This window comes from Balaenoptera ricei, chromosome 12 (genome assembly GCF_028023285.1).
Source record: "Balaenoptera ricei isolate mBalRic1 chromosome 12, mBalRic1.hap2, whole genome shotgun sequence".
NCBI classification, from domain to species: domain Eukaryota; kingdom Metazoa; phylum Chordata; class Mammalia; order Artiodactyla; family Balaenopteridae; genus Balaenoptera; species Balaenoptera ricei.
Window position 1 is genome coordinate 33,859,244 of NC_082650.1, and position 18,234 is coordinate 33,877,477.

Here is an 18,234-nt window from a genome sequence, read left to right on the forward strand (position 1 = left end):
GTGGCACACAGGTTTGAGGGTTTGACAATGCACTATTTTTACCCACCTAGAGCCCCAAAGGAAAGAGAATGTTTTCTAGTTGCCACTCCTAGCTTGCAGGTGCAATTTTCTCATGCCTGTTTGTTTCATTGCCAGGGGACATTTCTAGAGTCTAAGCTTAAGTGAATTCAGTTCCAATTTCCCTCAGTGAGTCCAAATCCTAGTGTCAAGTCTCAGAAAAGCCATTAAAACTCTAAACTGTAACCCCCATCTTAGGGCTATGACCAGTCTCCCACCCCCCACCACCCCCCCATGACCTTAACTGCACAGTTTTGCTTGAGTTTATGCTTAACTTAGACTTCCCTCTTTGGTTTAACATCTAAGAAATTCCTTTTCTTTCCTGAATCTACGTGATTGCAAATTTATTTGCTCTGTTTTATCCAGAATACTTGTATTTGAAATGGCAGAAATGGGAAAAGCGGTGTCAACTTTTCTCAGTACTGCATTTTAATAGAACGTTAGTCATTTAAAATTTACAATAGAAATAAATTTAGGCCCAAGACTTTATGACAAAGTACTTTCTTAAAATGTTTACAAACTTCAGTAAATATTTTTTTCTAATGAAAATTATGGAAAACTGTTATATATTATAGTGAAAAAGAATAAATGTGCAAATATTTACTGGTTAATACACATTTTGGAGATGAACGCTTTTATAGATATCACTTTACCTGAATTTAAGTCTCTAGTATCTTAGCTTCTCAATAATGTTTTACCTGTTAAGTAGCATTTGATATATGTTGTTTTGAATAATCAGCTGACAATCCTATGTCAAATCATATTTTTGTTAAACATGCATATAATTCATGACTTTTAAAATTATGTAGATATCTACTGAGACTTGCTTTCTGCAAGATTTTATCCCAAAAAACATTTAGTTTATAAGAACTTATAGTCATCTATTTAAAATATCACATAGTTGAAGGGTAACTCTTTTCATGATGCTAGTTACTTAATTTTTCATTCTCTTTTGTGATTTCTTAATTGTTACTTATTGTTGTGTTTTAATTGTCTAGGCAGAGCTTCAAGTGACTTTGTAGAAGGCATTTTTCTTATTAGGATTATAATCACTCTCAGTGCAATATTGAGGCAGGCAGAGAGCAGGTGGTGGCTCGAGGAACTATCCCTCGGATCTCTGCTAATGGCGACAACTCTCCTGTTCTAGCCTCTCTCTATATATTTTTCAAGGAAAATGAATGCGGTCTGCCTCTTTTATGTGTTTATTACTCTTTCCTCCCAAATACTGGGTATCTCCCTTCTATAAATAGTATGTGTGTAACAATATTCCCTTTCTCTTTTTTCTTATAAATTTTTTTTTTAAATTCATTTTTGGCTGCTTTGGGTCTTCATTGCTGCGCGCAGGTTTCCTCTAGTTGGGGCGAGCGGGGGCTACTTTTCGTTGCGGTGTGCGGGCTTCTCATTGCAGTGGCTTCTCTTGTTGCGGAGCATGGGCTCTAGGCGCGTGGGCTTCATTAGTTGTGGCACGTGGGCTCAGTAATTGTGGCTCGTAGGTTCTAGAGTGCAGGCTCAGTAGTTGTGGTGCACAGGCTTAGTTGCACCACGGCATGTGGGATCTTCCCGGACCAGGGCTCGAACCCGTGTCCCCTGCATTGGCAGGTGGATTTTTAACCACTGTGTCACCAGGGAAGCCCCCTTTCTTTTTTTTCCAGTTTGTTTTCCTATATTCTAGAGACTCAGGAGGTTTCTCTTCCATTGTAAGCACAGCTGTGTCTGTCCTTTATTTGAGCAAGTGATAAAGGTTAGAGATTTCTGTGGAGTTTTGGAAAAGGAATAAATCACACACAGGAAACATATTTGGTAAATATTAGAGAAGGTGCATTAAGAGCCTCTAGGATTGCCCCAAAAGACATACAGGATGAAGAGAGGTGGTGTCCTTTAAAAAGTGATCACCCACAGACCACCCCAGTCTTGATCTACAAGTGTAAGTCTTCATTTCTGATAATATTAGAATAAAAGGTACTAAGTCTAGTTAATTTACTATATTTCAGTACATGGCAACTCTTTACCATGGACTGTAGACTTTCTGCCTGTTTATATAGACAGGAGTTTTATTGTTTCAGTGGTCCAAGATAGGTACCTAAATTATCCTTGATAAAACATATACTTATTATATAACTATTATAGTATTTAGCTTCATATTTCAGACATTCCTGTCCCAATAAATGAACACTCAACATCAAAACTAATATTTACTTCTTATTTTATGGTCTAACGTTTGTATACATATGCACACTCATATAACAACTATCAGCATATAATTTATAGCTGCCTAGATAAGACTAATGAATTAATAAAGGAAAGATTCTTAATAAGATTCCACCTATGTTTGAGAACAAAGAAAAAAAAGAAGTAACATTTATTTTTACATCAGTATGGAATGCTAACTTTTTCAATGGAGCGTTTATTCTCTCAGCTAATATTGCTAACACTGTCTGATCTGAACGTTTTGGAACTGATTACTATAGCTAAAGGAAATCAGTTTTATCATTTTAGACATGGGCTTGCCTCTATGTTTCCCCTATGTGTATAAGCTGCAGGTGTAATATATCCCTTGGTGTTAACACGATGAGCTATTATCTGAGTGTATACAACAAATAAAGTTGCATTTCTGAAAGTACTCTTGGGAGGAAATATTGAGCGTTTAATCAATTCCACTAGGGTTTCTCACATTATTTGGTAATTAAACAGAGGATTTTGAACATGGTATTTTCAGACCTATCTGGGTTCAAATTCAGAAGATTATTTAAAAATCTAGAATAAAACCCTTGACAGAATTATTTTCAGAATTAGATACAAGCTAAAGTAGTTTTGAGTGTACAGTAGATTTAAAGGATTGCTAGTTTTAGTGCTGTGTATTTTAAAATTAACAGACTAGATAGGTAGTGGGGGAAACGTGTTTTTGTTATAAAATAACACATTCCTAAGGTGACTTATCTTCTGTATTTGTAGGTTTTTAGACAAATGGCATGTGTCTTGCTGCAGTAAACCTGGTTCTAAAGACACTTACAGGAATGCCACCAATAGAATAGAGAATGGAGATTTACAGAAGTTCCAATTGCTTAATGCCTGCAGATATACGAGAGAAACCAAGAAAAATGGCCTTTGCTCTAAACAACGGGACATTACTAGAATAAACAACGTACCTTGCAGTTACAGGATCCAAAACAAGGGTCCTCATTTGTGCTCCCTGCACCACTGCAGTTACAGGGTTTGCAGTCTGGGTAGCCAGTGTAGCCCCTGGCACACCGATCACAGCTCACCCCTCTGAAGCCAGGTTTGCAATGGCAGGACCCAGGTGCCAGACCTAATGGTAGATGAGACACATATCAATATTTTCTAACTGACTCATAACCCCCCTCAGACTATCACAAGATGGGAAAATGCCTTGGGCATAAAAATAAACTACTTTAAAAAAAAAACCTAACAACAATCATCTAAGTACAACATCACTAAGTACAACAAAGAAAAAGACTAAGGGTGTTCAACCTAAATGTCCATCGACAGATGAATGGATAAAGAAGATGTGGTACATATATACAATGGAATATTACTCAGCCATAAAAAAGAATGAAATAATGCCATTTGCAACAACATGGGTACAACTAGAGATTATCATACTAAGTGAAGTAAGTCAGAAAGAGAAAGACAAATATCATATGATATTGCGTACATGTGGAATCTAAAATATGACATAAATGAATTTATCTACCACACAGAAACAGACTCACAGACCTAGAGAACAGATTTGTGGTTGCCAAGCGACAGAGGGTTGGGGGAAGGATGGACTGGGAGTTTGGGATTAGCAGATGCAAATTATTTATATACAGAATGGATAAACAACAAGGTCCTACTGTATAGCACAGGGAACTATATTTAATATCCTGTGATAAACTATAATATAAAGGAACATGAAAAGGAATGTATATATATCTAAAACTGAATCACTTGGCTGTGATTTACACAACATTGTAAATCAACTATACTTCAGTAAAGTAAATTTTTAAAAGAGACCGAGGGTGTGCATGGGAATACATATTTGGGGGATAAAAAGGAATAGAGGAGGGAAATAATAGCCATTTAAATTTGCTTTTTCATTTTAAATAGAGAAATGCAAAAGATAATTTTTATTCTTGTCTTTGATTAGAAAAATAGAAAAAAAACACATGAATGAATACAAGTTATTGACGTTCAAAATCTGGAAAAATATAAGAGCAAATCAGTAAAATATAGTCCACTCAAAAAACAAAAGAAGGGAGAAAAAAGCAAGGAAACATTATGCTGAGAAAACATAAAACAATGACAGAAAGAGTGCCAAACATACATACTAACAATATATAAGTGAGTTAGTCTTACTCTTTCGATTAAAAATGTGTGCATGTAATGTTCACAAGAAATAGACAAAATGACAAGAAATATTAAAAATAAAAGAAGGTAAATATACATTAGGAAAGCATATAGAAAATTAAAAACAGTTGTAGTAATATTAATGAGGGCCAAAGTAGAATTCAATTAAAATAAACTCAATAGAACAAGCTCTCTGTTTACATTATTAAAGGTGCAATAAACACATAATTTAAGTTATTATATTTATGTTCCAAATAAGCACTAATTAGTAGTACAAAAAAATATAGACAATGAAAGATATTGAAATCAAAGAAAAACTGCCCCAAAATCAATGGCTGAGAATGACATTAACCTACCAACTTTAAATATTTACACATGAATTAGTAAAAAGCAAAACACAAAAATTTGAATAATCTAATAATGTTGAATTATATATTAAATGACATATAAATATTTATTGTAGTTTATCATTAACTAATCCACAAAAATGTTCAATTTCTCAAAGCAGAAATTATTTCAGGCTTATTTTCTTAACATAAATTGCTACTTCTATATTTGTAACAAATGCCACATTAAATTAGGATTAAATTAATTATGAATATCAAACATGGACATAGAATTTTATGCAAAACTCAGCCACTCTAAAAATTAATAAATATTCCTTCCTAATAACTCTTAGGTTAAAAAGAAAATCAAGACTTCAAATGAAGATCAAATAGTTTTTTAAATAGAATATAACAGCAGTAAGAAAGGAACTTAGCAATGTTCGTTGGATGCTGAAAACCTGAAGCCAAACTTTTAGGCTTAAATATTCCATTATTTTAAAAAATGTAAATAAATTAAAAATTCATGTAATTATAAAAAAATTTTAAAAACCAAAATGAACACCCTGGGAAAGAAGGTAGATTTGAAACATAAACAAAAAGAAAAGGAAGCAAAAAAAGGAAACTTAGACAACGCTAATTAAGGATATCAAAAGAGAACAAATGATGAAAGAATTCCCACAAAAATATTTCAGTACCAGTTAATTTTTACAGTGTTTTCAAAGTTTGAAACTCTTATGGAACATATAAAAAACAGAGAGGTATGTAATTCAGTTTATTAAGCTAGTGAATACATGATATAAAAATCTAACAAAGATAATCCAAAATAAAAATAACGACTAATATTTAAATAGCATTTATTTTATGCTAGGCATTACACTTTGCTTACACACTACACGTATGCTAATTGAGTTAACATTCAAAATAACAATATGAGGTAGACCCTATTATCTTCCCCGCTTTACAGATGAGGAAACTAAGACACAGAAATTTAGTGATTTGCCAAGCTAGCACAGCTGCCAGGTGTCAGAGCCAGGAACAAGTTAACATATGAATCCAGATGAGAAAATCTTAAATAAAATAATCACCAAGCTGAACCCTAAAGTACTGTAAATTAAAAGGACCTTCCATGATGACCTAGTAGAATTTATTTTGGTAATATAAATACCTCATTTTATTTCACTTTGTTTTATTGTGCTCTGCAGATATTTTGTTTTTTACACATTGATGGTTTGTGGCAACCCTGCATTGAGCACATTTATTGGCACCATTTTTCCCACAGCATCTGCTTACTTTGTGTCTCTGTGCCACATTTGGATAATCCTCTCAATATTTCAAACTTTTTCATTATTATTATATTTGTTATGGTGATCTGCGATCAGAGCTTTGATGTTACTATTATAATTGTTTTGGGGCACCACTAACCACACACACATAAAACAGCGAACTTTATCTATAAATGTTGTGTGTGTTCTGACTGCTCACAGACTGGCCATTTCCCATCTCTCTCCCTCTCCTCAGGCCTCCCTGTTCCCTCAAACACAATATTTAAATTAGGCCAATTAATAACTCTACAATGGACTCTAAGTGCTCAAGTGAAAGGAAGAGTTGCATGTCTCTCACTTTAAATCAAAAGCTAGAAATAATTAAGCTTAGTGAGAAAGGCATGTCAAGAGCCGAAATAAGGTCTAAAGCTAGTCCTCTTTCACCAGTTAGCCAAGTTGTGAATGCAAAGGAAAAGTTTTGAAGGAAACTAGAAGTGCTACTCCAGTGAACACACAAATGTTAAGAAAGTGAAACAGCCTTATTGCTGATATGGAGAAAGTTTTATTGGTCTGGATAGATCAAACCAGCCACAACCTTCCCTTAAGCCAAAGCCTAATCCAAAGCTAGGCCCTAACTGTCTTCAATTCTATAAAGGCTGAGAGAGGTGAGGAAGCTACAGAGAAGTTTGAAGCTAGCAGAAGTTGTTTCATGAGGCTTAAGGAAAGAAGCCGTCTCCATAACATAAGTGTGTCAGGTGAGGCAGCAAGTGCAGCAAGTTATCCAGAAGATCTAACTAAGATAATTCGTGAAGGTGAGGACACTAAACAACAGATTTTCAGTGTAGATGAAACAGGCATCTATTGGAAGAAGATGCCATCTAGGACTTTTATAGCTAGAGAGGAGAAGTCAACACCTGACTTCAAACCTTCAAAGGACAGGCTGACTCTCTTATTAGGAGCTAACGCAGCTGATGACTTTAAGTTGAAGTCAATGCTCATTTACCATTCCAAAAATCCCAGGGCCCTTAAAGAATTATACTAAATCTACTCTACTTGGATGATAGCACATCTGTTTACAAGATGGTTTACTGAATATTTTAAGCCCACTGTTGAGAATTATTGCTCAAAAAAAAAACTCATTTCAAAATATTACTGATCATCTTGACAATGAGCCTGGTCACCCAAGAGCTCTGATGGAGATGTATAATGAAATTCATGTTGTTTCCCGACCTGCTAACACAACATCTATTCTGTAGCCCATGGATCAAGAAGTAATTTTGACTTTCAAGTCTTATCATTAAAAATATGTATTTCCTAAGGTTATAGCTGCCATAGACAGTGATTCTGCTGATGGATCTGGGCAAAGTCAATTGAAAACCTTCTGGAAAGGATTCACCATTCTAGATGCCATTAAGAACATTTGAGATTCATGGGAAGAGGCCAAAATATCAACACTAACAGGAGTTGGAAAGGAGTTGATTCCAACCCTCAAGGATAACTTTGAAGGGTTCAACACTTCAGTGAAGAAAGTCACTGCAGATGTGGTGGAAACAGCAAGAGAAATAGAATTAGAAGTGGAGCCTGAAGATGGAACTGGATTGCCACAATCTCATGTTATATTTTAATGAATGAGGAGTTGCCTCTTCTGGATGAGCAAAGAAAGTGATTCCTTGAGATGGATTCTACTCCTGGTGAAGATGCTGTGAAGACTATTGAACTGACAACAAAGAATTTAAAATATTACATAAACTTAGTTGATAAAGCAGCCACAGGGTTTAAGAAGATTGACTCCAAATTTGAAAGAAGTTCTACTGTGCGTAAAATACTATCAGATAGCATTACATGCTACAGAGAAATCGTTCATGAAAGGAAGAATCAATCGACGTGGCAAACTTCACTGGTGTCTTATATCAAGAAATTGCCGCAACCATCCCAGCCTTCAGCAGCCACCACCCTGATCTGTCAGCCGCCATTGACATCAAGGCAAGACCCTCCACCAGCAAAAAATTGCAACTCACTACAGGCTCAGATGACGGTTAGCATTTTTTAGCAAGGAAGTATTTTTTTAATTAAGATACTGTGTTTTTAGACATAATGCTATTACACACTTAAGAGACTACAGTATAGTGTAAACATAACTTTTAAATGCACTGGGTAACCAAAAATTAGTGTGACTTGCTTTATTACAGTGGTCTGGAACTGAACTTGCAATATCTCTGAGGTATGCCTGTATCGTTTAACACTAATATATTTATTTTTTAAAATCGTATGTATAAGTCAAATGGAAAAGCCGTTCAATAAAGGTTGCAGAAGCATTCCCCCAAATTAATATTTGTTTCTGATGTTAAAATCTCCAGACCTTGAGACCAAATGCAGAAATACTGCAAGTAATAAACAATGTCTATTAATGTTTGTTTCTGGAAATATTATGAAGTAAATATCCATAAAGACTTCCTTGTTCAGAACACTTGACTATGCAGGATGAAATTAAAGATAGACAGTTAGCAGAGAGACAGATATATAAAATGGTTGTGCTGTTATGAAATAGAGAAACCCCTTGGAGATCAGAAACTAAAAAAATTACTTTCTAGAGTGGTAAGCCAGTCCTTAAACCAGTGTCTTTCCTGAAGTTGACTAATTCTGATTAACTAGTCTAGAGCATGGAGCATGGTTTTATGGAACAAAAGACAAATTCTAGGTACTACTCAAGTTAGGAGGACATATCAGAGAACTTTACATATAAACTCAAGACTCCTGAAAGGGTAAACTAGAAAATACACAGGTATGTGCACACACAGACACACACAGACACACACACACACACAATCATGAAAACAAGGCCCTGATAAAGACTTAGCAGAAAAATCAAACTGCAGAATCAAATAGATAGCAGAGAATACTAGTAACAGATACAAATTATAAAATAAACATAGAGCTGTCCTCTCTTATCTGCGGTTTCACTTTCTATGGTTTCAGTTAACCTGTGGTCAAACACAGTCAAAAATATTAAATGGAAAATTCCAGAAACAGACAATTCATTAGTTTAACATCAAGTACCATTCTGAGTACAGTGATGAAATCTTGCACCCTCCCACTCTATCCTGCCCAGGATGTGAATCATCCCTTTTTGCAGCATATCTCATCCCACTGGTCACTTAGTAGCCATATTGGTTTTCAGATTGACTGTCAAGGTTTTGCAGTGCCTGCGTTCAAGTAACCCTTATTTTACTTAATAATGGCCCCAAAATATGAGTAGTGATACTGGCAATTCAGATATGCCAAAGAGAAGCCATGAAATGCTTCCTTTAAGTGAAAAGGTGAAATTTTTCAACTTAAGAAAGACAAACTGTATGCTGAGGTTGTTAAGGTCTACCGTAAGAACAAATCTTCTATCTATGTAATTGTGAAGAAGGAAAAAGAAATTTGTGCTAGTTTTGCTGTTGCACCTCAAATTGTAAAAGTTTTGACCACAGGGCATGGTAAGTGTTTGGTTAAGATGAAAAAGGCATGGAATTTGTACAAAAAGATATTTTGAGAGAGAAAGACCACATTCACATAACTTTATTATAGTATATTGCTATAACTGTTTTATTTTATTATTAGTTGTTGTTACTCTTGTGTCTAATTTATAAATTAAACTTTATCACAGGTATGTCTGTATAGGAAAAAAACATAGTATATGCAGGGTTTGGTACTATCTGCAGTTTCAGGCATCCACTGGGAATCTTGAAACATACCCCCAGGGATAAGGGGGGACTGTATTTGATACGTTTAAAGAAACAAAAATAATATTAAATATAGGTGAATTAAAAGAGACTATTAGAAAAACAAAATGCAGTTAGAAACTTTTCTTATAAAATATACCAAAATAAATTCCAGATGGATTAAAGAATTAAGTATCATAAAAAGAAATCAAATGGTCAAGATGAAAGTGGTCAAAGGTACAAACTTCCAGTTATAAGATAAATAAGTACAAGGGATGTAATGTACAACATGATTAATATAATGAACTCTGCTGTATGTTATACATGAAAGTTGTTAACAAAGTAGATCCTAAGAGTTCTCATCATAAGGAAATTTTTTTTCCTTTTTCTTTTATTTTGTATCTATACGAGATGATGAACGTTCACTAAGCTTATTGTGGTCATCATTTCATGAAGTATGAAAGTCAAATCATAATACTGAACACCTTAAACAGTGTTATATGTCAATTATATTTCAATAAAACTGGAAGAATAAAAGGAAATAAAAACTAAAGAAATAAACAATTTGTCTAAACTTGGAGTAGATAAGAATTTTAGGATTATAAAGGCATGTAAGAAATCCAATAGAAAAATATTACTATGCATAATAATTTTAGCATAATGTCATTATTATAGCTAAAGTGAGTTTTCTGAATTTTCATAGATTATATAAAAATTTTTAAATTATATACATTAAAAATTCTTATCTATAATAATGAGACACAAAGAAAATCTAGAAATTGTTCATAACAAATATGACATACTATTAGAGCTCTTACAAATCTACGGAGGAAAAAAAAACACCTTACACCAAAAAGAAAATTAAGGAAACAGAAAATTCACACACAAAATATTTGGTTTTCTCTAGTAATCAGGTTAATGCCAATGAGATAGTGAACATCATTTCTCACAATCTGGTTATTCATTCTGACTAAGAAATCCAAATCATTAGACTACATCTGAGACTGTTTCCTAAAGAGATCATCAGACTAAACAGGAAGAGAAAAATGTAGCATGGTTATATGTCTAATTATTCAACTCAAGCCCATATTGAATAAAATAGATCTAATTACAATATTACAAATATTGATTATTGCTTTCAATTTAAAATTAGAAAAATTAATTATTGGCCTGGAACCAAATATCTCTAAACAATTTTTGAAAAGGTGAAGATGCAATTGACAGACTTTGTCAAGTAGGTTGACGATCAGGGGAGCATGTAAGGATGGTCTTTTTCTCAGTTTGTGTAGTATGACCTCAAGGGATAAAGTCCAACTTTAATAAATCAAAAAATAGGAATTTAAACTTTTTATTTAACATGCTAAAAATACCATAGAAGGAAAAAATGATAAAAAGATATGAATGGTAGAAAGAAGGAAGAAGGTGATATGAATGAAATGTTTGTGTTCCAAGATGGACAGTCAATAGGCAATATTTAATGGTGATGAAAAATACTAAGAATATTATTCAGATATCGTTTGAAAGATAAGTTCTTCCAAAAGAACTTAATAGGAAGAAAGGATCAGTGTTATTAAATTTGGAAATGAGACTAGGGGTGAATAAGTTGAAGAGGACACTTTGCTGTTTATTTTATTCCCTTCCCTACTGTTAAAATTTTATTTGACCATGTGTTGTTTTTATAATAATTGAAAAATCACTATTTTGTACAACTGTAACTTATATAATATTGTACATCAACTATACCACAATTTGGAAAAAAGAATTTAGACAGAGCACAGAGGAAAAAGATAATTGAAAAATATTTATATCCAGAAATCTTCATTAAAGCATTGGTTAAAATATACAAAATTTAGAAACAATCTTAATATCTATTCAAAGTTGAGTACGGTATTCAGGAGCTAAAACCAGATTTCAGAGAAATGAATGGATGTGGGGAAAAATTCATCATGTAAAGTTAACACACAAATGTTAATAATAGTACTATGCTGAATTACCACTGCATTGAATACTGATTTTTCTACTTTTCTATTTTTACATCACTTTTTTCAACAACAAAATACCTACCATTTTAAACTCAGGGGATAAAATTAAATTACATTGCTCAAAATAATGTGATTTAGTTGTTACCATAAAAAGATAAGGGACCATAAAATGAAAAGTGACATCAATAATTCACCATTTGAGTTTTTAAATAATCATTTTTTAATCTTTTAAGATTTAAGACTGTAAGGCTTAAACAGATAATCAAATAGTTTTGTAAAGAAAGCAGGTAAGCTAAACTGTGCCAAAGAAATATTGCCAGTCTTTTAAATAGAAGGTCTTTCGGGGAAAAAGCCTATAGCATAGCCATGATTTATTTTAGTCTTTCCACAGAAGAGAAGAATCCAGTCTTAGAAATATAAAGAAACAGTTCCAGATATATTCTATGAATTTTCTACTTTGGCAAGCAACTTTCCTGGAAGTAGCTCCTAAACATTTTACATCAAAGAGTTAATTTGGCATTTGATTCCTTAACATTTGGAGTTCATCATGAATTTCAATCCTCAAAGAAGGTTTTGTCTTAAATTAATGTCAGCCTCTTTCCCTTCATTAACTCATTCCTACTGCCTTTTACAGCCCTTTATGTAGACTTCTCGCTTTCTGTATTATTAACTACATCTCAGTCTGTGATCTCATCTATTTGCTCTTCCCACTGTAGCACACACATCCCTCAATGAACACTGTCATTTCACCCTAGAAATCATACATGCTACAAAGCAATATAATAAATAACAAGACATCAAAAAATTATATACACCACAGATTTATAATTGACTAGAAGATATATATAGATAGATATATAAATATGTATATATGTGTATATATATATATATATATACACATGTATACTAATGCAAAACAAATGATTCAACTCTTCTTGCTTTTAAAGTATAATTAAACATAAACATAATTATTGAGATGAATTAAAAACTACTTCCTGTAGGGGACATTGATAGCTATAAGAATAAATTTATACTGAGCCCACGTGCTCTGGGGCCCACGTGCCACAACTACTGAGCCTGGATGCTTCAACTACTGAAGCCCGCGCACTAGAGCCTGTGCTCCGCAACAGAAGCCACCACAATGAGAAGCCTGTGCACTGCAACAAATAGCCCCACTCACTGCAACTAGAGAAAAAAGCCCACACGCAGCAACAAAGACCCAACGCAGCCAAAAAAAAAAAAAGAAAAGAAAAAACTTATTACATGAATGAAATTTACTGCAACATGTTCTTCTGAAAATAATCACACTTGGCTTTAGTTGTCCTTTCATCAGAACAACGGCCTTCTACTATAGCTCTCACCTCGTTGAGCACGTTTTTCATCCTTGACACAGACTTCATTTAAGGAACCAACTGGGTCACAATGGCATGGCTGGCATGGTCTTGGATAATTTGGAGATATCTAACAAAAATATTAAAATTCTGTTTTAAAAACACTAAATTTTTCAATCAGCAAGCCTTTAAAGCAAATTTTAATAATAAATAATAATAAATTATATTTAGAAAATGATAATATAAGAAATTTTCTTTATTATATGTTTGCATTTTCTAAAATCCGTTTCATCTAAGTGGATGCACAGAAATGAAGAGGATAGTATAATAAACTACTAAATATTTGTTACCTAGATTCAACAATTATCAAGATTTTGCTATATGATTCATCACGTTTTATTCTTTGCTGAAGTTTTTAAAGAAAATCCCAAATAAAGAGTCTTTTAATCCCTACACATTTCAGTATGCATCTCTTTCTTTTATAATCACAGTATCATTATCATTACAAACAAAAAGAACAATGTTTGCTTATATAGAGAACATTAGAATATTAGAGAAATATACATTCCATAATAAAATCTTCCTTACTATTTTATTACAACATAGTTCAAAATTAGTAATTTTTCCCCAAATTAATTTTTCAAAAACTTTTTACATTGATCGTGATATAGCTAATTAAATAGAAATTTATATTTGGTGCTTGAAAAAGATGTTAAATATTTACGTTAAAAATTTGACTTTCTCATGAGGCAGCATAATCTGGGGGGAAACAATGTAGGCTCTGTAATTAGGAAGGCTTGAGCTCATATCCCACTGTGTCCACTTACTGGCTATGTGGCCTCCTGCAATTTATTTACTTCCTGATAATATGAGGATAATAGTAGAAACTTTAGTGATGTTATTAAATTAAAATTAAGAGGAATAACATATAAAGCATCTCATAAGATTCCTCACATACATTAAATACACAATACAACTAGTAGTTTTTAATGTTAGAATATTTTAATTAAACACACCTAGACCGGGCTAATGTACCAAATATACAACATTTATTTTCAAGATGCAATAGGATAAGAACAAAAAAAAAAACCAAATTCTTTGTCTAGGAAATACTAAAATACTCTGAATATATATATAAAATTGTGTATATAAGTATATATATACGTTTCTCCCATAAAATACAGTTTTATATATGTATATATCTAGGTTTAATTGATAAATGAAAACCTGTTCGCTAATATAAGTCAAAGTTTCACAAGTAGAGAAATATTTACATGTCTGATAGAATTCAATCAACTATATCCACAGATCAGTTTCAAAATCATCATTTGTTTAAGACCCATTCATTCACTTCCTATTATGAAATAAGGACTGTGCAAAGCACAGATAAGGCCTGATTTCTGCCTTAAAGAAGCTTACAGGAATAGCAGACTTGAAAGATATTGATTAAATAGAATGTGCAAAGTGATAAAATAGACACACGAGCAGAGCGTTCTGGGGCAAAAGAAGAGAGAGTAATAACACAATGAAGTCAAGCAATGCTTCACAGAAAAAGGGATGTTTAGACTGGAGCTTGAAGTATGAGTAGCAATTTGAGAGTGGAATTGGGAGAAAGGCTTTCTAACCAAGAGATGAAAAAAAACAAAACAAAACTCTCTGTGTGCATACAGCAATAAATTTCCTTAGGATAAATTCTTAGCTCTTATAAATATGATTTATGATTCCAATGATGAGCCACATTTAGACACACATGGTCCAATTCTGAGATTGGAAAATTTTTTCTGTAAATAAAATTGTAGGCTTTGTAAGGCACATAAGGTTTGCTTCTTCTCTTCCTCCTCCTTCTCTCCTCCTCCTCTTTCACCTAGTTCTTGTTCATCTTGTTCTTCTTTTTCTTTTTCTTAATTTTTTTGTTGTTCTTTTCATTTTCGTTCCATCTCCTTTCCCTTCCTCTCCTTTTTCTCCTCCCCTCCTTCTCCTCCGCCTCTTTCTTTTTTTTCTTTTAACAAACTTTTACAAATGTAAAACAAAAATTATTTGTTTGCAGGCCATATAGATATAGGCCATGGGCCAAATTTGATCTAGAGGTCATAGTTTGCCAATACATGTTTTGGCTGCTAAAAGGCAAATAAAAAGAGGATATTTTGAAACCAGTCAGAGAATTAAAGACACATTATATATAGAAGAAAAAAAATGCAAATGATGGCTGCCTTCTCATTAGAATAAGTGAAATCCAGAAAATACCGTAGCTTTATTTTTTTAATAAATTTATTTATTTATTTTATTTTTGTTTGTGTTGGGTCTCCATTGCTGCATGCAGGCTTTTCTCTAGTCGTGGTGAGCAGGGGCTACTCTTCCTTGTGGTGCGCAGGCTTCTCATTGCGGTGGCTTCTCTTGTTGCAGAGCACGGGCTCTAGGCATGTGGGCTTCAGTAGTTGTGGCTCACGGGCTTAGTAGCTCCGAGGCCTGTGGGATCTTCCCAGCCCAGGGCTCAAACCTGTGTCCCCTGCATTGGCAGGCAGATTCTTAACCACTGTGCCACCAGGGAAGCCCAAGAAAATACCATATCTTTAAAGTACTGAAAGAAAAACAAACATCGCTCTCCATGTAATAAAAATATACTTCAGTAATAAGGGTAGAATAAAGACATTTTCAGATGAAATAAACCTGAGAGAAACTGTCACCATCAATTCTTGCCCTATTAAAAAAAAAAGCTACAGGAAGTTCTTCAGGCAGAAGGAAATTATACAAAATTAACAAAAGACATGCAAGATCTCTACACTGAAAACACTGATATGAATAATTAAAGAAGATAGAAATAAGTGAAGAGACATACTATATTCATTGACTGGAAGACTCAGTATTGTTAAAGTGTTAGTTCTCTCCATATTTGCATTTAGATTCTATACAACAATCCCAACTAATATTTCTGTCATTGAGAAGTTGATTCTAAAATTTGTATGGAAATGTAAAGAAACTACTATAGCCAAAACAATCTTCAAAAGGAAGAATAAAGTTAGTGCACATATATCTCTGAATTCTAGTTTTATTAAAGCTAAAGTCATCAAGATAGTGTGCCATTACCACAAAAATGGACAAATAAGTCCATGGAACAGAACTGGGGCTCCAGATGTTGCCCCAAAAGATCAACTGATTTTCAAAAAATGCCTCAAAACAATTTAAAAGAGAAAAAGAAAGTATTTTTCCAAAAATGGTGCTGGAACAACAGATGAACCACATAGATCTCAATCATTATTTCATACCCTACACAAAGATTAACTTGAGATGGGCCATAGCCCTAAAAGTTAAAATTATAACATTTCTAGAATAAAAAAGAACAATTTCTTGACTTGAATACTTCACAAGAGAAAATATAGGAATAGCCAATAAACACTTAAAATAAGAATTTAATCCATGGGATCTGCTGTAAATTCATAATAGAAGATCTGCTGTAGCACTAAGCATTGATGGGAACGACTTAGTGATTGCCTAGTACCCACTTGCCATACCTACTACACCCACATCCACTAGAATGGCTAATTCAAAAAGATAGTCAAGACCAAATAATAGAGATAATATGGAAGAACTAGAATTTACACACATTTCTGGTGAACATGTAAAACAGTATTACTAACTTGACAAAATGTTGGCAGTATCTTATAAAGTCAAACATATATCTATCCTATGAAACAAGTACTCTACTCCTAGGTATTTACACAAGGTTAATAACACATGCCCACAAAAAGACTCATATAAAATTGTTTTATAGGAGCTAACCAAAAACTGGAAATGACCCAAATATCCACCAACAGGAGAATGGATTAAAAATTAAGATATGTTCATGCATATCATAGTCATAAAGGACTACTCCTTAGCAATATTTTTTAAAAAGAAATAACTACTGATGTGTACAACATGAATAAATCTTAACATGTTAAATTGAGTGAAAGGAAGACCAAAAATTTTATGTACTTTATGATTTCATTTTTAGGAAATTCACTAAGAGGCAAAACTAATTTATGCTCTAAAAATCAGAACAGAGTTTGCCTAGGGGTGGTGATTGACTGGAATGAGGCACAATGGGACTTTCTGGAGAGATGGAAATATTTTATATCACATCCTGAAAGATTTATACAGTTTCTACTATGAAATATTTCTAGTCACCGTTGAGAATTTGAAGTCCAGCTATTTAGAGAAGCTATCAAAATTATTTTTCCCTATAATACATCTCTGCCTGAAAAAGCCAAAATAACACTTAATGAAAGAAAAAGCATACTTTACCCCTTTGGGTCTGAAGAAACCATCAATGCATGTCTCACAATTTATACCAGCAGTGTTTCGAGTACAATTAATGCACACACCCCCTCCAATGTACTTTCCATGTATATTTAAACTCAGATTTCTTCTGGCAACATTTTCATCATAATAGCATTCTTCAGCTTTCCCATGACAATTGCAGGCTGCATTAGGGAAAAATTAATTTATAAACATTAATTTCAGATTTCAGATATATTTAAAAATAATATTTTGTTACATAAGAGATTTTTATACCATATGGAAAATTATATTACATTATATATATATATTATCAATACAAAGGTATCTAGAAAGTACTTGGATTTATTAGAGATATTAATAAATTTGCATGTTTTAATGGAACTTGAAATAGTTAAAACATAAATTAAGCTGAAGCATATGAAATTGCCAATATTTGACTGATTTTATCTTATAAAACTGATACTTCATATAATTCACCCTACAATTTCCTATTATGACAAACAAATTACTGAAGTATGGTACTGAATGATTAACATCCATGTAATCTGTAATGAATAATTATTCTATGTGAACCTCTGTGTTAGATACTACGGGTAAAAAGGATGCTTAGTATATACATTTGACCCTTGAATAATGCAGGAGTTAAGGGCACCAATCCTCTGCGCAATGGAAAATTAGAGTATAACTTTGCAGTCAGCCTTCTCTGTCCTTGGTTTCTCATCCCTCAATTCAACCAACCACGGATTGTGTAGTACTGTAGCACTGTTGTCTGCATTTAGTGAAAGAAATCCGCCTATAAGTGGACCCCTGCAGTTCAAATCCATGTTGTTCAAGAGTCAAATGTTATTCCTTTCTTTTACTACTAATCATAACTAAAACTTACAGATTTTTTTTATATGCCACATTCTGTTCTAAATGTTTTATATTTATTACCACTGATTTTAATT

The 18,234-nt window shown here is 33.1% G+C and overlaps 1 protein-coding gene across 1 annotated transcript in view; it reads right to left on the reverse strand.

Annotated features, from left to right (window-relative positions):
* LAMA2 (laminin subunit alpha 2) overlaps nt 1-18,234 on the reverse strand; it is a 623,785-nt gene that overhangs the window by 325,132 nt on the left and 280,419 nt on the right. Inside the window, exons 8-10 of the mRNA XM_059941243.1 lie at nt 17,291-17,469; nt 13,040-13,139; nt 3,204-3,364 (exon numbers count right to left, since the gene is read on the reverse strand). Of these exons, the coding sequence (XP_059797226.1) occupies nt 3,204-3,364; nt 13,040-13,139; nt 17,291-17,469 (440 nt within the window). The remainder of the gene's footprint in view (nt 1-3,203; nt 3,365-13,039; nt 13,140-17,290; nt 17,470-18,234) is intronic.